The following is a 22,522-nucleotide window of genomic DNA, read 5'->3' on the forward strand; positions in this document are numbered from 1 at the left end:
ATAAGTAAAAAGAATGCATTGACATACAGCATAAGGACATGTTTCCTTACAGAATCAGAGTACAGGAAGCAGATTGTCAGAGGAGATCTCATAGGCACCGCATCCCATTGAAATAGGACAAGATACAAAAAAAAAAAAAAAATGCTCCCAGCAGAGCAAGGATTTTTAAGGTGCAAGTAACTCTCAAATACAAGATACAATTTTAATATTTTATTCCATCAATTAAAAATATATCAAAGGGAAAAAAATAGCAAATAAATGGAAGGACATATAAAATATGTTAAAAAATGTAATGGATCAGTTCATCTTCGATATTTACAAACATGGTCTATGGTAGATGGTAATTGTGGAATGATAATCCCAATATTCCTGACATGTTTTGCCAATTATTAGGCTTCTTCAGGGGATATATGTTTTATCATATCTGAACAAATAAGTCAAGGTACAATAGACATCAGTGTATGTAGCCACCTTTTATCTGTCTTTATTGGCCAGCCCAGAGTAATGCAGATTTTCATAGTCGCAGTTTCATCTTTATACTTTGAAATTGAAAACTATGCAGGAGCAGAATGGCTCCATATAATACTACATCAATCACCAAACCTTTACAAATTGTATGGTTGATTTGCACAAACAGAAAACCCTATCAGGATAAATATGGCGAAAAATCCTTCAATCCCCAAATCTGGATCACCCAATATACCCAATGTTATAAATGTCATTTTATTTTTATTTTTATTTTTTTAATTTTTTTTTAAAAGAATGCATTGACATACAGCATAAGAACACGGTTCCTCACAGAGTCAGTTAGGTAGTTAAAAATAACATCAGAGTGTGGTAGAAAAGGCAAAAAACTGTCTTTAAAATCGGCTAATTGAAGAACAGCTTGCCATCTATAGATTGATTGTACAGTAGTTGCCATTTTAGGGGTAGATTTACTAAAGGCAAATAGACTGTGCACTTTTGCAAGTGCAGTTGCTCCAGAGCTTAGTAAATAAGTGAGAGATCTGCTGAGTTTCATCATCCAATCATGTACAAGCAAAAATGCTGTTTTTTTATGTGTTTTTTTTCCTTGCATGTGATTGGCTGTTCTTTGTAAAGTGAAGCTTTATCTCTTTATTAGGCTCTGGGGCAACGGCACTTGCAGAGTGCGACTTCACTTTCAAAAATGCTCAGTATATTTGCCTTTAATAAATTGACCTATTAGTGTCAATGTAAACTGTACCTGCACCCACCTCCAAACAAGGAGTTTAACTTTAAAGGTGGGGAAGGGTAATAGCTAATATGGATGTCGGAATAGTAAGAGGAGAAAAAAGGAGTGAGAAAGAGGTGAAAGAGAAGATGTGTGAAGGGAAAAAAGGGGTCGGGAGCAAATGTATAGGGGGGATTAAGAAACGTGTCATGAGAGGGGAGAAAAAAGTGAGCTGGGAGTGAAGGAATGGGTGAAGGCTAAAGCTAAATTCCAGGTATGACAGGTATTTGCAGAATACCATCGAACCTTGAAGCAGTTGGGCAACAGCAGCAGAAGATCACACGGAGTGCCACTCCTGTCAGCTAAGAACAGGAAACTGAGGCTAAAATTTGCTGCAATTGGACACTAGAAGATTAGAAAAACATTGTCTGATCTGATGAGTCTCGATTTAGGCTGCGACATTCAGATGGTAGGGTCAGAATTTGGTGTAAACAACATGAAAGCATGGATCCATCCTGCCTTGTATCAATGATTCAGGCTGGTGGTGAAATGGTGTGGGGGATATTTTCTTGGCACACTTTGGGCCACTTAGTACCAATTGAGCATCGTTTACACGCCACAGCCTACCTGAGTATTGTTTCTGATCATGTCCATCCCTTTTTGATGGCTACTTCCACCATGTCACAAAGCTCAAATCATCTCAAACTGGTTTCCTGAACATGACAATTAGTTCAGGGATTTGGGGATTTGGGAGTTTGGGATGTTGTGGAATGGGAGATTGGCATTATGGATGTGCAGCCGACAAATCTGCAGCAACTTCGGGATGCTGTCAATATGGACCAAAATCTCTGAGGAATGTTTCCAACACCTTGTTGGCACGAAGAATTAAGACAGTTCTGAAGGCAAAAGGGGGTCCAATCCAGTACAAGCAATGTGTACTTAATAAAGTGGTGGGTGAATGTATATATATATATATATATATATATATATATATACAGGACTTTTTTTCTCAGACAATAGGTGCAGGAACTCCCCTTTCCGAGTCACCCCTAGTCTCCGCCCCCCTACCCACCTCCTGCACAATTTCTTGGTTCCGCCCCCTACCCACCTCCCAAGTACTTCTCCTTTTAGAGAATACAGAACCATGTAACAATTGTGGTACTAAGTAATTTGTATGGAATTTGTTAATAATAACAAGAAAAACTGTAAACTAGATCACATGCGCCAGCAACAATAGATCCCCTCAGCAAAAATGAACCACCCGGAAGGAAATACCCCCTCCCCCAGCAACAAAAGATCTCTTGCAGCAATAACAGCTCTTCCTGCAGCCAGCACCAATAGACTCCTCAGCAGCCAGCAACAATAGACCCTCCCCCAGCAACAATGTATCACTCACAACAAAATACCCCCTCGCCCGCGGCGTGTCCTGACCATGGAGGAGTGAGGACACACATTGCCTCGGCTCCGCACCCGCCACAGCCTTTTCCATTAGAATCTGCCAGCATCCTACCTCCCTGTCGGCTTCTGCAATGCCCTCCCGACGCTGGACTGCCTCACAACCGCCGCGGCCGGATCGTTCCACGCCGGGCCGCATCCCGGCCTTCTTCCCTGAGGTCCACGGCCGGGATCCACAGTCGTCCAAGATTGCGGCGGAGGCACCGGCTCTCTCCACAGCGATCGGTGCATACCCCGATCCCTCCGGCCACCCCCTGCCTCTCGGAGTCCCAGGAGGGGGGTCCCGGTCTCGCTGACACTCTGGGCGATGGGGACCTGAGGAGGCACATTTGGGCCCTTCCCACTAAGGCAGACCTGGACAGATTCATCTCCAGGGTTGAGACTGCCTTTAAGGAGGACATCGCTCAGCTAAAGGTGGACACTTCTCACTTGGGATCCCATGTGGAATCTGTTGAACAGCGCCTGGATGCAGCTCTCCCTATCATATCCCAGTTGCAGGCACACTGTGTGGGACAGGATCAGAAAATTGAGGCCCTGCTCTCCCAACTTGATGACTTTGAAAATCGCAGCCGCCGGGGGAATATCAGGATTCGGGGCCTCCCTGAAGCCACAGCCCCTAGGGACATTGTCCCCACTTTGACGGACATATTCAGAGAGATTTTGGGCCTCCCTGCCACTGCCCCTATTGAAATTGATAGGGCGCACAGGGCCCTGCGACCCCCTTCACAAGACGCTGACAACCCACGTGACGTCATCTGTAAGCTCCATAAATACACCATTAAAGACAATATAATGCAGAAGATGAGAAACAAGCCCTTTTTTTACTTCGATGGTGCACGCCTTTACTTCTATCAGGATTTGTCACGCCGCACCCTTATGCAACGCAGGGCTCTTCGTCCTCTGCTCGAGTCACTTCAAGCTGCTGGCCTCACCTACCGCTGGGGCTTCCCCTTTTATCTCCAAGCTACTAGAGGTGATGTCTCGGCTACCCTACGCACCAAAGACGACCTCCAGGGGTTCCTATCAGCCCTGGGCCTAGGACCTGTGGACTTTCCGGACTGGAGAACCCTGCCCGAAATGTCGTCCGTCCGCCTACCTCAGCCCTGGCAACCGGCTCCCCGCCGGCAACGCAGACGTAACCGTCCTCGCCATGTGGAGGGACCCGGCGTGGCCTCCCCTCCTCCTGAATCTTAGTTGCCCATGACCCTGGTTCTGCTTGTGCCCTATTGAATGTGAAGTGGGGCTCCTGCTTGGGACTCTGAACTGTGCCTTGCAATCTCCCAGTGTTCTTGCCTTGGCCCGGTTGTCCGTGGGATCCTTCCGCAGGGGGGGGTGGGGGGGGTTCTTTTTTCTCCCCTTAGCCCCTTTTTCTCACCGGGAACCTGTTGGGCGGGTGCGGGTTGGGTCCCCTGTTTTTTTTTTTGGGGTTTTTTTTTTGTTGTTGGTCCCTGCCCTGGTTCTGTGGGTGTCCTCCCCTTGGTGGTCGGCCTACGTTCCCCCAGTAGGTTACCCCCTGTGGTATTAGTCCCCTATTGTGGACTGTGGCTGCTGCCCAGTGTGCCTCTCCTTCTGGGGTGTCACACTCGGCCCGGCCCTTAGTTCCCTCCCCTATTGGGGTCAGGGTGGTTGCTCGGTTTCTCGGTCAACCTCCAATTTTTTTTTCTTTTTTTCTCTTTTTTATGGGTTATCTTTTTGTGTTTTTTTCTTACTTAATTGACTGTGGTATTATTATCATGACTGCTGTGTTTTACTTACCCTCTTTTCTTTGTTCCTTTCCTCCTTCGTGCCTGCACATCTGGAAGCCGGTTCTCCTCGTCTCTCCACGTTGTCCCCGCTGCCTCCTTGCTGGTCCGTCGCAACCCTGGTCTCGTGATGTCATCACTTAAGGTAATGTCATACAATGTGCGGGGCCTGTGCTCCCCGCACAAATGCAACAGATTGTGGTGGGAACTGAAGAAGCTCGGGGCGCAGGTGGTTCTCCTGCAGGAGACCCACTTCACCCCCCGCTCCCTCCCAAAGCTCCCCACGCACCTCTATAGTCAATGGTACCATAGCCTATCCCCTGTTAGCAAATCCCGAGGTACGGCTATTGCCTTTCACCGGGCCTGTCCTTTTCAACCAGTCGACCATGTAGTTGACCCCCAGGGACGCTTTGTGTTCCTCAAGGGAACGCTCCACGGCAAAATGGTCACGTTGGCCTCACTTTAAGCTCCCAATACGGGGCAACTCTCCTTCCTAGATGCCACTCTTTCACGTTTAGCTGACTTTAGGGAGGGGTCCCTGGTGGTAGGGGGCAATTTTAATGTCTGCTTTGACCCCCTCCTGGACACTTCTCGTGGCAGATCCTCCCATTCCTTCGCTTTCCTCAAACATTACCGCAAGACCCTCCTATCTCTCCGCTTGGTGGACTCCTGGCGGATTCTCCACCCCCAGGACAAGGATTTTAGTTACTATTCCTCTTTACATGATGTCTATACGCGTATTGACGTCATTTATGTTGATCAGCTTTCCTTGGAGTGCCTGCGGAGATCGTCGATTGGCAACATCACGATCTCTGATCACGCACCGATCCTGATGGAACTTGCCCTGCCTGCTAGCACCCATAGGTCCTGGACATGGCGGTTGAATAAAAACTTGCTGGATGATTCACAGGTTGTCTCTAGCGTTTCGGAGGTCTTGCGGTGCTATTTTGCTGAGAATGGATCGGACGGTCTGCCTGAGGGGGTGGTGTGGGAGGGCCAAAATTGATTTCCTTGGGTGCCAAACTTAAGAAGGAACGGCAGGCGGACTTTGCTAGAGTCCTGACCTCCCTTCAACAGGCCGAGCTTTCTCATAAGCAAACTGGTGACCCTGATGCCTTGACCCGCCTGACGGAGCTATGGGTGCTCTTTTCCCGCCTCTTGGACCGCGGCGTCCGGGCTCGTCTTCGCCACGTCTCCCATAAGTTCTATGAGCATGGCAACAAATGTGGGCGGATGCTGGCCCGGGCGCTGCATAGACAACAGGCCAGACTTTGTGTACCTAAAATGCGGGCCCCTTCGGGTGGACTGGTGCACAAGCCCTCTGACATAGCGGACTGTTTTCGGACTTACTATGCCGACCTCTATGATCTGTCCAGCCGAGACTCCTCTGCCGCTCACCGCGCTAAGACTGGTGCGATCCGGGACTACCTTTCAGATCATGCCTTTCCCTCCTTGACAGCAGAACAGCGCTCCTCTTTGGAGGCTCCTATCACTGTGCTCGAATTGGAAAATACTGTCCTCTCCCTGCCTAACTGCAAGAGCCCGGGCCCCGATGGTTACACAAAAGCTTACTACAAGACATTCCTCCAGCTATTACAAGGGCCGATGTGTAAGTACTTTAATTCCCTAGCCTCGGGTGGATCGGTACCCCCTGAGGCGTTGTTGGCGCATATCACGGTGCTCCCTAAGGAGGGCAAGGACCCTACCTCCCCACAGAGCTACCGCCCCATTTCACTACTTAATACGGATGTGAAGATACTCGCTAAAATCCTGGCCAACCGCATGAAATTCTTAATGCCCCAACTCATCCACCTAGACCAGACGGGTTTAATCGCTGGTAGGGAAGCCAGAGATAACGCCATCCGGGCTGTGCACTTGATCCACTGGGCCAAATCAAACCCTGAATCCCCGCCCTACCTGATCCTCTCGACCGATGCCGAAAAGGCGTTCGATCGGGTGGACTGGCATTATATGCAGGCAGTGTTGGGGTCCCTGGGCCTCGGCTCCCATATGATGGCTTGGATTCTGGCGCTGTACGCGGGCCCTAGGGCCAGGGTTCGGGTCAATGGCTGCTTATCAGCGGACTTCCCGATCAGGAACGATACCAGGCAGGGGTGCCCCCTTTCGCCCCTTCTTTTTGCCCTTGTTCTGGAACCTTTCTTGAGCAGGGTTCGGGCGAATGGCGACATTAGGGGCGTGACGGTAGGCAACATGGAGCACAAACTCTCGGCCTACGCTGATGATGTGTTATTCCATCTCACTGACCCCTTGCTCTCGCTGCCGGTCCTGATGTGGGAACTGGAGCGCTTTGGCACTGTTTCCAACTTTAAAATAAATCTCGCCAAATCGGAGATACTGCCGGTGTCCGTCCCCTCGTCCCTCTCTAGGGCCCTTAGAGCTGCCTTTCCCTTCACATGGACCACCACGTCTATGAGGTACCTCGGCATCCAACTTACCAACAGCTTCGACACGCTATACGCTCAGAACTATCCCCGACTGCTATCTAACATCAAACAGGACTTCCTCCATTGGACTAAGACGGCTTTCACTTGGCTGGGGAGGGTTAACATTGTTAAAATGACTGTCCTCCCCCGGGTGCTGTTTTACTTGCAAATGCTGCCCATCCCCCTGCCCCGCGGTTTCTTCACTCACCTTGACGGCATGCTCATTGATTTTGCATGGAACGCGAAACGCCCCCGCTTCGCCCTGACTACCCTGAAACGCCCGAAAAATCTAGGTGGCCTTGGCCTGCCAGATGTGCGTCGCTATTATAGGGCGGTTGTTCTTCAACGTATTTTGAACTGGCGTTTCCATACCCACTCCAAGCTTTGGGTTTCCTTAGAAAAGTGTATGGCGGGTAGGAACCTGTCCTATGCTCCCTGGCTGTCCCGGGAACACAGGGGGCTGTCGGCTTATACGTCTCCTCTGACGACCCAGGTCCTGGACACCTGGGATCGTATCAATAAGCTGCTGGACCTGGCGCCCCCTGTTTCCCCGCTGGCGCCCCTGGGGGTTTCCTCTGGTTTCCTCCGGGTGAGCAAATGTCGTTCTTTGACCCCTGGGTGGATGATGGAAACGCTAGCTGTGGTAAGCTGATGGAGGGGGGTAGACTGTTGCCTTATGAGCGGCTGGGAGGCCGTCGGGGTGGTTCCCCACTAAATTTCTGGAAATACCTCCAACTGCACCATTTCTTCCGGGTTCACGGCCCCTCGATTCGCCCTCCTGCCTCTCTCAAACCCTTTGAACGTTTGTTCATACAGGACGAGGCTGCCCCACGTCTTGTGTCGGGAATGTACCAACTACTGGGGGAGGCGGCTCCTGCTTCCAGGCCCGGATTCCTCCGGGCGTGGGAGCGGGACTTGGGTCGGGAACTTTCGGGGACGAGGTCGGCTCATCTCTACCAGCTTACGCACTCAAGCTCCACAGATTCCAAAATGCAAGAGACGAATTACAAAATTATGACTCGATGGTACAGGGTCCCTGCCGACCTTCATCGCATTTTCCCCTCCGTCCCTGCTACTTGCTGGAGGGGGTGTGGTGGCCGTGGTACTCTCCTCCATATTTGGTGGGGGTGCCCGGTCATCGCCCCCTTTTGGCGGGACATCCGTGATCAGATTAAAGCCATCCTGGACGTTGAAGTTCCCTTCGACCCCCTCCACTTCTTGCTGCACGTTCCATGCCTGCCGATTGGCCGATACCGGCGCAGTATACTACCCCATCTCCTCAATGCTGCCAGGAGATTAATCCCTATGTACTGGAAGAGGCCGCAGGTGCCGGGCGGCTCGGAGTGGAGGTGGGTGGTTGACGGCATCAGAGATGCGGAGGAATGGCTTGCTAAATGCAGGGGAACCGGGGACCGCAATGCTGAGAAGTGGAGACCCTGGCTGGATCACATTGGTGACCCTGCCCTTGTGCCCTCCAGCCTAGATAGGGCCCTGTTAGTGCTTGCCGACCCGTCCTTAGCGGACTTGGCCGGCCCTTCGCCCCCAACCCGACCCCTGGGTCCAGTGCCCCCCTCTCCTTAGGTTGCCACTGGAGGCTGCGTGCCGCCGGCTGATGGAGGGCGGTGGATGGGACGCGTGGTGGAGATGGGTGTGCCCCGGATGATAGCAGGTACGTTTCTCTCTTCTCCCCCCCCCTTCTTATTTTCCTGCTGTTCCTCCTCTTTGTTTCCTCCTATTTCTGATACTCTCTCCCTCTCGTTCTATTTCTCTCACTGACTGTGTGATGCTACTTGCTTGTGTTGTATGTTCCCGGCGACAGGCATGCTGCTGGCGTCGTGTCCGTGGACCCACTGGGTCGTGGACACCCTGTCTGCTATCAGTACAGGGTGCTGTGGTGTGCCATGTGCCTGGCCCCCCCCCCCCTCCCCGCTGCCCGGCTTGGGTGGTGGGTCGAGCGATGGGACTGTGCTCTGTTGGGGCGACTTCCCGGAGAGCGGTTTGTTGGAGGCCTCTTTTTTGGGCCCTCCTCTCTATGGGTGTATCCCGCCGGAGGGCCCCGATGGGGTGCTGTTCCTATTTTGATTTTTCTCTCCTTTTCGCACACCTGGCGGCCTGCGTGCTCCGTTTTTGTGTCCACCACTGGCGCCTGGTGGCGTGCCTCTCGCCCCTGGGCTTTAGATCACCGGCCCTTGAGGCTTAATGTAGTATGCGGAGATACAGCACCTTTTGATGCTTAGGATTGCTGCTCCCCTCATGCAACACTTGTCAATTTGCCTATTGGTTACTTCGCTGTTTCTACTGTGCGTTACTTTTTTTTTCTTGTACTGTGTGATTTTGTTATATGTTGAAAAATAAAGATTGTTTAAAAAAAAAATACCCCCTCCCCTAGCAACAATAGACCCCCAGCAGCAACAACAGATTTCCCTGCAGCCAGCATCACTAGATCCCTCCCAGTAACAACTGACCCCCAGCAACAGTAGACCCTCCCCCCCACCAACAACAATAGACCTCCTGAGCAACAGTAGACGCCCCTCCCCACCCTGCAAAAGTAGATATCCTCCAGCAACAATAGATCCCCCCAGCAGCTAGCATTAATAGACCTTGAACGCCTTGCCATTACATACAGTCAGTGCAGGAGGTGCCAGAACTGCGTTCCCCCGCGTTCCCGCTGAAAAAAAGCCCTGTATATATACAGGAGCTGTGTTACCTGCCAAAGAATTTGAATTCCTGTCTATCCGGTTCCAAGATTTACACATTGTACAGCCAGCCTGGTTTCCTGGCTTTTCTCTACCACAGTTACAGCTAGGTCCACTCTCGACCTCTAAATCACTGGACCATGAGAGGGCAGCAACACATTGATATAGCCACCTGTTAGCACTTCCTTTCACTTTGTTCCTTGTTAGCATATATGAATGCAGAATATCTAAAAGCACCCAAGTACTGTTCTTTTGTTGTGCACTTGTATGAGGATATCAAGAAGGGTGGCCTCTTGCACAGTTCCTGTCTAAGTGCCCCTGGAAATTGAAAGGGCTGCAATAGTGATGGAAGGGCACAAGTGACTGACTATCAAAACTGGTGACGGAAACTCGGAAGCATTGGTAGTGGGTGTGCAGGAGAACAGCTGGTAAAGCACATGCACGGATGAGCAGAGTTAGGTCACAAGCTAGTGTTGGTAGTAGGTGAACAGTGAAGCATCAAATTGTAGGCAGAATCTAGGTCAGGAACAAACTGAGGTTGATAGTGTGCAGGAGGTGAAGTACCTAGGTGAAATGCAGAGATGTATAGTAACTAAGTAGAACTACTTCACTACTGTACTTAAGTACCGAAAGGCGGTATCAGTACTTTCCTAGAGTAGAATTTTTTTCTCCTACTTCCACTTTTACTTCACTACATTTTTTCAATGATTTCAATACTTCTTCTCCGATATTTTTTTTTCTTTCTTGTGCTGCATAGTTACTCGTTACAATTATAAAAATTACCACTGCCAGAACAGTAGATGGCAGGTTTCATGAAGCTCAAAACGTGTATTATCAGCGCATACGAAAATAAATGCTACTGTATGTATAAATAAAAGCTGCATTTGAAATAATAAAAAACAATATGATGTTCAAACTTTTGCCTTCTTTCTTTAATAACTACATAACACAGTACTTGTACTTTTGCTTTTAGTACTTGAGTAGTAATTTTTTTTTTAAACTACTTGTACTTTTACTTTTAGTACTTGAGTAGCAACATTTTTAAAAAAACTACTTGCAATACTTAAGTACAAAAAATGTTGAATACTTTAGTACTTCTACTCAAGTCACTTTTTGATCGAGCACTTCCACTTCTACTCAAGTCTCTTTTTGATCGAGCACTTGTACTTTTACTCAAGTATGGGTTTCGAGTACTTTATACAACTCTGGTGAAATGCAGAATCTTGGTCAGAAGTCCAGGCAGAAGTTGGTAACAGACGTGTTTAGCAATTTTAGGCAGATAAAGGAAATTAGAGATCAGGTCAGATAGAAATTGAGTCAGTAACGAAGGTCAAGCACAAGTTCAGAATCAGGAATCAGAGGAACAGACTGAAAGGCCATTCAGCAATGAACCTATGCATGCATGTTTAAATAGCCCACCCAGTGCCAGTGTCTATTGTGGATGTGCACACACGTTCACACACACTCTGCAATGCATGCCTGCTAATGCCTCTCTTATTATGATTCAATGCACAAAAAACGCGTGCACACTTCCAGTCTGTGTGCTCCTGTACAGGGGATTACAAAAGGCTAAAATCAAGTCAAATCCTGACATTTATACTAGGTGCATTTAAAATACATTGAATTATTTTTAATGAATAAAGCTGCCATAATTTGTGTTTTTTTTTTTTTTTTTTAAGAGCTGAACTTACCTTTTATTCTAAAACAGTTATACAGGCTCCTCTTCTGTACTGAAATTGCTTATCCTGATTTCACTTTGAGCGTTACATAAAGAACCCACCTCCACCCCCCACCACCATTACCTGGCTGGAGGATATCCAGCCTCATCTATCTCTTTTTTCCCCTAGCCTTGCTTTCCTTGACCCATCCCTTCATACATTCAGTGGATTTGGATGGGTGGCTTCCTGTTTTCAGGAAACTAGTTACAGCACCCTGCCAGCCCCTCCGACCAGCCATGGCCTGCCTGTATTGCATAGAAAAGCACAGATAATTAGTGATGATGTAATAAAAACTGAAGTTTTTAAAAAAAATTGCATTAGCGTGTTAGGGGTGGGGGCAGGGTGCAAACAAGGCAAAATATAAGCAGATTTCCCTTCGTTTTTGTGTTGTTTGTTATTATTATTTTGTTTGTCTTTACCCTTGCTTTAAATTTAGTGTATACTATGGAGAATTATGGTTGATTATTTGTTGTTAAGGATTATGGGTAATTGCATTGATAAATTGGTGTTTATGGTATGAATACCCCTTCAAGGGGTTCTGACTTATGACCTTTGGATATATGTACCCCATTATTATTTATCAATGTTATTATATATGCATTGTTTTCCTTGCTATTGTGTACTACTATTATTGAAAACTTTAATAAAGAAATATTGAATCTAAAATATAAGCAGATTGAACTTCAGCTTCAATATCTGCATGGAGTTTAAGTGATTTTAAAGGCTCAATCTTCTTCTCTTTAAAATAACAAACATGTTATACTTACTAGCTCTTTTCAATGGTTTTGCACAGAGCAGCCCTGATCCTTCTATTCTCAGGTTCCTTGTCGGCGCTTTTCACATCCCCCCCCCCCCCCCCGCGCGCGCATGCTTAGTGCCACCATACCAAGCCACTTGCTGTGGGGGCACTCGTGCATGCTCACAAACTATTGACACAAAGAACAGGGTTCAGCCGAGCCCCCCATTACCTCTTCACTGGCTGTGATTGATAGCAGGAGGAGCCAATAGCTCCCTTTAATATGTCTGAGCCAATAGGGAGAGAGAGCTGAGAGTTCTGGCGAAGCCTTCCAATGACGTGCCGCTAGGCCCGCCCTCCTTCTCCATTAGTAAATAGGGTGATAAGCAGGGCACCCGGGGGCCTCCTGGGATATGAATGTCACATATGCCAGGAGGCACGTGGGGGCACTGATGTAATTCGCCTACGCAAGTTTGGTGGGGGGGGGGGCATTTGGAAAGGAGCCAAGTACATAGAGGGTGAATATCCGCTTTAAGTGATGCTCTACAGCTAATACTGCTAATTGTGGTCAATACTAAATGTTGTCACCCCCTGATAAGGACAGTCGGTGTGGTGTGCCTGAACCGACGTAAGGGGGGTAGCCTGTAAATAAAGAGGGCACCCCTAAGGGAAAGAGGTAGAGAAAAAAGGGGTGAAGGAGGGTGGGGTGACGATCCGAGGCAGCAGGCCGGTCTAGGGGAGGGGCGGCGCTATAAAGCCCGCTAGCTCCTCCCACAAATACCGGCCTGCGGCCGCACACTTATCGTGGTTACATAGCTGAGGGACAGGAAAACATATTTTAGATTCTTATTATATGCTGTAGTTTGTCAGGATGAAGAAGAATAAATGTCCAAAAGCTCAAGCAGTAAGAAAACAATTGCACCCTCAAAACCAGTAGCTGATTCAGATGAAATTAAAAAAGCATTATTAAGATTAAAAATAGGTAAAAATTGTATTGATCCCAAAGGCTTCCTGGATCAATATGTATTTCTTATAATTTAAAAGAGGCAATTTATATTTGGTACTTTTAGACATTTATCCAAACCTTTCTGAAACAATTTACCAACACTGCTAGAGTCAGTTCATATGGAAAACTATTTCTTAATTTTACAACTCTTATAGTGAGGAATATTTACCATGTGCAGGGCATGGGTTCTTGTGTCTGATGGGGTTAATATTCCCAACGTAATAACCTCTTCTCCTGGGTAAATACATTTAGTTCAATTCAATCTTCTTCAAGGTCAAGGTCCTTTAACCTTTTTAGGACCAGAGGTCACTGGAGTCTAGCTGCGAAAACACAATGTACTGTTGCAGCATCAGAATCCAAAGAATAACTCTGGCTAATTTTCCTTCCTGTGTAATTTTTACATTGATCAAAGGCATATCATATTTTTATTTGCTATGCTGTTTTTATAATACCCTTAAAATGTTTTCTTTATTGCAAGCCTATAAATGGACAAAAATGTGAGACAAAAGAGAGAGATCTTTAGGAAATAAAGATTCTAGTAACCACCCTGATTGGCTGCCATGGGGACCACTGTAGGCAGATTTATGTAGGATATTCTTTATCCACTTGACCTCCAGAAGATTTACCCCCCTTCATTCCATTTTTTGCGATACGGCACTGCATTACTTTAACTGAAAATTGCACGGTTGTGCAATGCTGTACCCAAATAAAAATTTTTTCCCACAAATAGAGCTTTTTTTTGGTGGTATTTGATCACCTCTGCATTTTAAATTGTTGCACTTTAAACAAAAAAAGACCAAAATTTTGAATAAAAAAAAAAAAACAATATCCAATAAAAAATATAAAAATCTAATTTCTTCCTCAATTCAGGCCAATATGTATTCTGCTAAATATTTTTGGTATAAAAAAATCCCAATGAGCATATATTGATTGGTTTGCGCAAAAGTTATAATGCCTACAAACTGTCACTGTACTAATGGCACTGGCTGGGAAGGGGTTAACATCAGCAATCAAGGGGTTAAATGTGTTTCTAGCCAGTGCTTGTGTACTGTGGGGGAGGTGCTTTTACTAATGGAAGGCAAAATCCGTGTCCCTGCTTTGCAGGAACACAGGATCCACGCCTTCCCTACTGACAGAACGACAATCTGCCTTGTTTACATAGGCAGATCGTCATTCTGCCTGTGTACTAAACAATCAGATGGTGCCTGCGGACATCAAGTCTGCGGTACAGGCCACTGGGCTCCCGCTGTGTGTGATCGAATATAGTGCATCTGGAAAGCATTCACGGCGCTTCACTTTTTCCACATTTTGTTATGTTACAGCCTTATTCCAAAATGGATTAAGTTCATTATTTTCCTTAAAATTCTACAAACAATACCCCATAATGTGTATTAGAGAAGATTGGTGGATGTGGTGCTGCTAGTGCTGGGATCTATTAAAATGCTTTGTGTATATATGCACCCAAACCTATTCTACATAAGTGCTATACATTAATTAGGGCAAAATCATAAGACCCAATACATCACTCAAGTGATTCAGTGATAAAGTGACGTGTGCAATAGAATATTCCTAATACAATATTAATAGTGACTCAATACTGAACAAAGACATTCTTAGAAGAACAAAAAAAAAACAAAACAGTAACATTAAGGCCCCTTTCACACAGGTCGGACCGTTCAGATCCGCCTGTATGTTTTTTTGGCGGATCTGAATGGATGCCCCATGCATCTCTATGGGGCATCGGGTGTCAGCGGAGACATATCCGCTTACATCCGATCCGTAAATCTGGACGGATGGGATCGGATGAGAACGGACAGATGGTCCGTTCTAATCCGATTAACCCATAGAGAACAGCGGGGACCTGACAGCTGACAGAGCTGCCATCCGCTTGCTCAGCGGGGGATCGGCGGATCTCCCCTGTGTGAAAGGGGCCTTAGTCTGAATGACAAGAGTGTTTTGGTGAGCAGTCATAGAAAAGGTTTATAAGAATTAAATTCATTGAGTCCAGGGGGTACCAAAGCTTTAAATGTTCGATCCATAGGGTCTTACACGGGAGTGTACATTTGTCACAATTTCCTCCCCTGGGATCACGCAAGATAACTGCAAGGACAAAAAAATATACCATTTCTTTGTGGTATTTGTGGTGAAGGCCTATATGTCTAGTAACTGGGGTGATAACTTTCCCACTCCCTGAATAATAGATACCAATCCTTTGTCCAAACTTAGTTTTGCAGATGTAGAATGCTCCACATCGGCAAATCATGATGTATATAACCCCTTCTGTAGAGCAATTCGAAAAAGCATTCGATCTATGCCATTGCCCATAGGGTAATCTAATACCTGGACCTTCATGAACCCATGGGCACCGTGAACAGTTGCCACAGTGATAGGTTCTACGTGGTTGGGAGTTGTCACTCTTTTTTTTTTTTTTTGTACGGTGTATAATGACTGGATGTCTGGATGACGGACTTGGATGATGGACTGGATGACTGGATGACTGAATGACTGGATGATGGACTTGATTTACTAAAGGCAAATAGAATGTGTACTTTCCACTTTCCACTCTTCAAGTGCAGTTGCTCCAGAGTTTAGTGAATATGGTAAAGCTTCACTTTGCAAAGAATATCCAGTCACATGCCAGAAAAATAAAAAACAAATGCATTTTTGCTTGCACATGATTGGATGATGGAAGTCAGCAGAGCTTCTGCTCATTTACTAAGCTCTGAAGCAACTGCTCTTCCAGAGTGCAACTGCACTTTACAAAGTGCACAGTCTATTTGCCTTTAGTAAATCAGCCTCGCTAGCTCAAAGGTGCTAGTAAAACCAGTCAATAAGGAAGCTGTATATAAAAAAGATTTTGATTGCTGACACACAGTTGTATGGAACTACAGGCCTTGAATTATACATTATTGCATGCATGGAAGCTACATAGATGCATAATATAGATTGGATATATTATGCTGGATGGTGTAGTATCTCTGTAGTTCCTATGACATGAATGGCAATTGTGACTTTGAAGGCTGCTGTTCATTGTAATATTTACAAATACTCTGCTGGATTTTGTCATCTGTTGCAAGTACCTTGTGGACCCTTGTGGTTCTGTGCTGGGATCCAATAATATCTCTCTGGAAAAGAACCATTGAACTCTTTGCTGCAGAAATTTATTTTACATAATTATCACTTATTCCTTGTATATGACAACAATCACATAATTGGTAACCATGATTGATTCCTGATCTGTAGTCTATCAGTGAAACATAAATGGGACTGCACACAGGCACATGCTGGTAGTTCACCAGTGCGGTCTAAAATAAGGTTGTCACAGAATGGTGGCCTGTGCCTAAGAACACTGCTTCAAAGACAACAGAAGCCTAGAGTAGGGCTTCCATCATACTTGTGCGACTTGTCATGCGCACCCTATGTTTTCAATGGCAACCATTCAAATATGTGCGACTTTAAAAAGTTTCCTGCACTTCTTTGGTTCACTTTCATGGGAATTGAGTGCCATAGACTGCAATGTAAACCCTCAAAAGTCACATGAAAGTAGCAACTGAATGTTATACATGTGACAGTTGTACAACAGTTTTGCATTATTACTGGTCAAAGCCAAAAGTTGCATCCAAGTTGCACACATCCAAAGTTGCGTCAAAGAATTGTGTGACTTTGGAGTCATGTGTCCTTGGAGTTGTACAAGTGTGAATGGAGCCTTAGGATGCTTATTATTTCAGTTTTCCTTCCCTACATATTTTTATTTCCAGGACATCATTTCTGTGAAGTGGGGACCACATTTGAAGTAATACCTTGTATAGGAGCAAAATTAATGTTTAGGTCTATAATCTAGCATGATCCATAGATCTTTCCCCATATCGCTTTCTTAATTGATAAAATCCTGAGGAGGAACTAGTTGAACTTTCTGAATAACTTTATAAAATGTATTAAAGTTAATTGAAGTCAAGTGAACATGTATTTACTTCAGTCATCAAACTATAAGCAGTGGAATATAAAAGGGAATTTTCTTCACAGGATTGGATTGATCAAGCCTAGGTTCACTTAACTTTACTTTATAAACCTTTGTTTCATTTGAAGCATCCAATAAATATATTCACCGTAATTACCTTCAATGAATTATGACTCAAATTCTGGATAACCTGACAGTTGGTGAGAACTTTCGGTAATTCACATCAAGGGACACGAATTAGATTTCTGACATTAACAAAATTTGTAATGTTTTATATGTCACTCTTAATATTATCTTAATAAAGGTTAAGTTTCATCTTTATTAATCCTATTTGAACTGGCATTTGAAGAGGTTTCCAGGGATTAAGGACAATGTCAAATAAGTACTTCAGAGCAGCGAATGCAATGCACGTGACAGAAAACTCATCTTTTTACCATGTTGAGTGAAGGATTCTCAGGTTACCATGATTTTTTAATTCCTTAGTCTGTGGAAGTGCATTGCCGTACAGACTTATTTAAAAGAACACTTCAACAAGGACTATGTTTTTGGGTTTCTGTATAGTAGAACTATCTTTGATTTCAAGCCAGACCTTTACTGTTGTCTGGGACTCCAACAAGGATGCAGAGATCATAGTTGAGTGTTTAGTAGGCCGTTCTTGCTAACATTGCTGATTTTGGTAATTATTTGGAAGTTATTTCATATAATGATATTATTCAGTACATAAACCTCCTATTTTACATGTGTTTATTCATATTTTGCTCTGCCAAGGGTTCTTGGGTTTAAAGTAAGCTATTATTATTGGCTTGGTTATAGTTTCTCCCAGCAGTTGTCACATTTGTTGGACAGCTTGGTCAGTAGGTAAATATGGAGCAAAATATTAAATGATACTTAAATGTATTAACCACGTGCAGTTTTCAGAATAGAATGCTTTTTGTGACAGTGGGCTTTTAATATATTATTATTTTGGATAGCCGTAAAGGCTTCTAATAGTCTAAACCTTGCTTCATTCTACTAAAACAAAGGGATCTGTTTTTGATGAAACTGCTGTTTAGCAATTAAATCCCCCAAAAATAATTATGAATTAAAGGTAGTAACCCATAGAAACTAATCAAACTTCACATTTTCATCAATTTAGAGCAGACAATGGTAGAATGTTGTTAGGTTGTGATGAATTACTTCACTTCTCTAAGAATACTTGCTAGTGATTTGATTAGCTACTGTATTAGATATTTAGATAACCGTATTCTAGTTATCAGGTCAGTGTATAAAATGACTTCCTCTGTTGTGTTCTGTTGGAATAAGGTTAAGTTAATTTCCAGTGAAAGGAGTGATTCATCTGTTCTATTATGCAGGGCTCTACATTTGGATGGTTTAGCTGGTTTCGGTCCAAGCCAACCAAAGAAATTCCAATCCCGTCAAGGAATCCACAAACTGCAAAATCTTCATATCAGGTAAAAATACTCAATACTGTACTTATAAAGTATATTAACCATGAACCACAACAAATGTATACATATGTTTTTAACCTCCCATCCCCAGGAATATTTGTTGATGGCATACGGTTTCTGCATATTTGTTGGTGCTCCATTCTTGGTAAAGGGTGAGATTTACCAAAACTGAGGCACTCATAATCTGGTGCAGCTGTGCATGGTATCCCTTAAAAAATGGGATGCACATATACAAACTGTTGTAATTCCTACACCGTTCACCTGATGTAATGGATGTAAATACCCTCAAATTAAAGCTGAAAGTCTGCAGTTAAAGCACATCTTGTTTGTTTCATTTCAAATCCATTGTGGTGGTGTATAGCCAAAAAGATTAGAATTGTGTCAATGCCCCAATATTTATGCAGCTGACTGTATATACAGTACTTTGGATTGCAAGTATACAATCTGTTGCACTCTATACTTATTGTTTCAGTCTCTGTGAAATATCAGCTCTGGGTATACCTTCAAATATCATGTTCAGACTATGCACCCTTCATTATCCAATATCAGTATCTTTAGCGTGTTTCCTTTTTCTACCTCTCATAATAGTTCCATCAAGCAGTCAATATGGGCTTGCTCTTACTTAAAGTTTAAAGGTAATGTAATGGACTACAAGTGTTCGGAGATTAATGAATGAACCTAGCCCATTCATCTATGTGGCGCCAGTTGTCACTGTGTAAGAGAAAATGCAGTGCTGATCGATATGACACTGATGGTCCCCATATTTTAAGATGAATTAGCGTTTATTTTTTTCAGTGATTGCATTATACCTTACAGTCCCTGCATTTTCATTGATCCATTAGCATTCTATTAAAAGGGTTTGCCTATACTTCCCCTTAAATAGTAATATATGCAGTACAGTTAACTACATCAATTGGATCTTCCTCTAGACTCATCTATGTGGTCTACATCTCTACAGATATGTATTTTTCGTCCTCTCTTTTTATTCAGGCTGAATCTCCACCAAGACCAGGCGACAAACCTCTTCCACCACCTCTAGCTTCTGGCTACTTTCCTCCAGACAACACAATGAATTTATCCTCTAGAGGTACTGCTTTTTGTTATGTAGTAAGTAACCTATAATAATGTCAAGGTCAGCCCCTTCCAAAACACATATTTTATATTTGGTTGGGCACTTACTTACATTCTTATATTGTTCATAGACCCCAGCAATGATATTTCTTCACTTTTGTTCTGTCCATCACTATCCACAATGCCACTAGAAAAATGTGACTGTGTTGCTGCCCTAGTCATGCATTTTTCCTTAATTTGGCTTTGTACTGAACACAACAGGTCATCAGTACTAGGTGTTCTTTTTAGGATGTCTTGTGGAGTTCTCAGAAGTATAGAAGCCAGCAAGGGATTTATCTTCTCATCAACCACAAATAACCCATATGGCCAAACTTTGTGGGCTCTTGACACCTATGTAATCTTACTGGACATCCTTTTTAAAAAGTATTACAGGTTCCCCTTTGGGTGATCAATGTACATTGCAAGGATTTTAAATTCCTTGCAGATTCCTACCTTTTGTTATTCTGAAGAAATAGCTGTTTGTCAGGGTCCATGTGCAGAGTGAATCTGTATGGGAGTGGTTTTAAATTATCAATCAGCTGCTGCACCTGCATGGCTCTAATGAGGAACGTGGCTGGGTCTGCATCCCTTTAGACTTGATTTCATGTTGGGAGTATCTCATCAAAAAAATTAAATTTTTGTTCCAGGAGATGCCAAAAAACTGACTCGTATCTTAATGCAGACTTCTGGGAAAATCAGTAAGCCAATCACACAAGCAGGAAATTACATATCTGGGGGCGTTCTGTACACCATCTGTATACAAAACACCTCCTGGTAGCCATATTGTAATGCATTTTACAGAAAATGTCAGCACTGCAGACTGAAAATAATTTTAACCACTTCAATAGAGGTAACTTTCACCCCCTTCCTGCCCAGACCAATTTTCAGCTTTCAGTACTCCCACACTTTCAATGACAATTACTCAGTCATGCTACACTGTAACCAAACAACATTTTTATAATTTTTTCACACAAATAGAGTTTTCTTTTAGTTGTATTTAATCACCACTGGGTTTTTTATTTTTTTGCGATATAAGTGAAAGAGTGAAACATTAAAAACAAAAACAAAAAAAGAAAACAGTATTTTTTAGTTTCTATTATAAAATTGTACAAATAAGTACATTTTGTTCAAAGATTTGGGGCAAAATTATACTGCTACATATCTTTGGTTACAAATAATGCAAATTAGTATATATTATTTAGTCTTTGTGAAAGTTATAGAGTCTAAGCTATGGTGCAAATCATTAAGGCTACGTTCACATCTAGACGTTGCTATTTTTTCAGGTGTTTTACAAGCGTTTTATTGCAGGCGTATTTGCAGCGTTTTTGTGCAGGCATTTTTAGGTTGACAAGTGACCAATGAAAAAAAATAAAACGCCTGTAATCTGTGAAAAAGAAGCTCATGTACTTTTTTGAGCGACAGGCGTTTAGCTTAAGGTGACAGAACGCTCAGATGTGAACAGGGGTCATTGAAATTAATGGAATTTGTGTTGTTGGGTGTTTTTAGAGCTGAGGCTTAGAGCAGAAAATCACCCAAAAATGCCTAGATGTGAACAAAGCCTAAAAATTGATCATATCTGATGTACTGACGGCCTATCTCATTTCTTGAGGCCCTGATGTCAGGACAGTACCAATAACCCCCAAAAAGACCCCTTTTTGCAAAGTAGACAGTATAAGGTATTTAGTAAGAAGCATGGTAAGTTGTTGAAGTTGTAATTTTTTCCCACAATTCTTGGGAAAATGAAATGTATTTAGTTTTTTACACAAAATTGTCATATTAACAGGTTATTTCTCACACACAGCACCGGTATACTTGCAATTACACCTCTAAACACATTCTGCTACTCCTCCTGAGTATGGCGATACAACATGTGTGAGGCCCAACATGCAGAGAGCATCGTCAGGCGTTCTAGGAGCATAAATTTCATATCTAATTTCCTGATCCTTTGAAGGCCCTGGAGCACCAGGACAATGGAATAACCCACGAAATGAACCAATTTTGGAAATAAAACACCCCAATGTATATTCTTTGAGGCTTAATGAGTCTTTAAAACATGTCTTTTTTTTCCCATTTTTTTTTAAAAATGTGGAAAAAAATTAATAGGTATTTTTTTTTTACACAAATTTGTCAATTTATAAGATATTTCTAACACATAGGCACCCCAAATGACACCCCAAAATACATTCTGCTACTCGTCCTGAGTATGGCAATACCACATGTGTGAGACTTTTACACAGCCTAGACGCATACAGAGGCCGAACATCCAAGTAGCACCTTCAGGTGTTCTAGGAGCATACATTACACATCTCATTTCCTGACTACCTATCACATTTTGGAAGGCCCTGGAGCACCAGGACAGTGGAATTATCCACAAAATAACCCAATTTTGGAAAGCAAACACCCCCATGTATATCCCGTGAAGCATGGACTGCAGATAGGTACTCAGGTATTTTGATGGGCTGCAGATAGGTATGCGGGTACTCTAATGGGCTGCAGATAGGTACTTGGGTAGTCTGATGGGCTGGAGACAGGTACTCGGGTACTCTGATGGGCTGGAGACAGGTACTCGGGTACTCTGATGGGCTAGTGACAGGTACTGTGATGGGCTTGTGACAGGTCCTCTTTATTTTGGGGGAAATCGGAGCACATCACTGTACTGCTGTAACACTTTTTTTCCAGGTCTCCTCCTCACACACTGAGGAGGAGAACCTGATAATGGCACTATAGCCATTTGTTAATGTTTGTGAGTGGCTGTGATTGGACACAATCACAATTTAATTGGCTCTCTACCCTGATCGTGCTTGGTCTGTGTCCGAAGGGCATGCCTCATCCCCGGGGGTGCGCATGAGTGGCGGGGAGGAGGACAGCCCGTGTGACTGGCTGTGATTGGACACAGCCAGTCTCGTGGTAAAGAGCCATTTTCACTGGCTCTTTACCCTGATGGGGAATGGGCTGTGTTCCAAGGGACACACCCCATCCCGGATCACCGTGCTGTGTGCTCTGGAGCGGCAAGAACA

General features: G+C 44.2%; 1 protein-coding gene across 3 annotated transcripts in view; it reads left to right on the forward strand.

Annotated features, from left to right (window-relative positions):
• Positions 1–22,522, forward strand: part of SEC16B (SEC16 homolog B, endoplasmic reticulum export factor) — a 379,445-nt gene that overhangs the window by 303,372 nt on the left and 53,551 nt on the right. For all 3 annotated transcript variants that reach the window (XM_082265600.1, XM_082265602.1, XM_082265601.1), the window contains 2 exons: positions 18,300–18,398; positions 19,386–19,482. In XM_082265600.1, the coding sequence (XP_082121726.1) occupies positions 18,300–18,398; positions 19,386–19,482 (196 nt within the window). The remainder of the gene's footprint in view (positions 1–18,299; positions 18,399–19,385; positions 19,483–22,522) is intronic.

This window comes from Pelophylax lessonae, assembly GCF_965119305.1.
Source record: "Pelophylax lessonae genome assembly, chromosome: 8".
Lineage (NCBI taxonomy): Eukaryota > Metazoa > Chordata > Amphibia > Anura > Ranidae > Pelophylax > Pelophylax lessonae.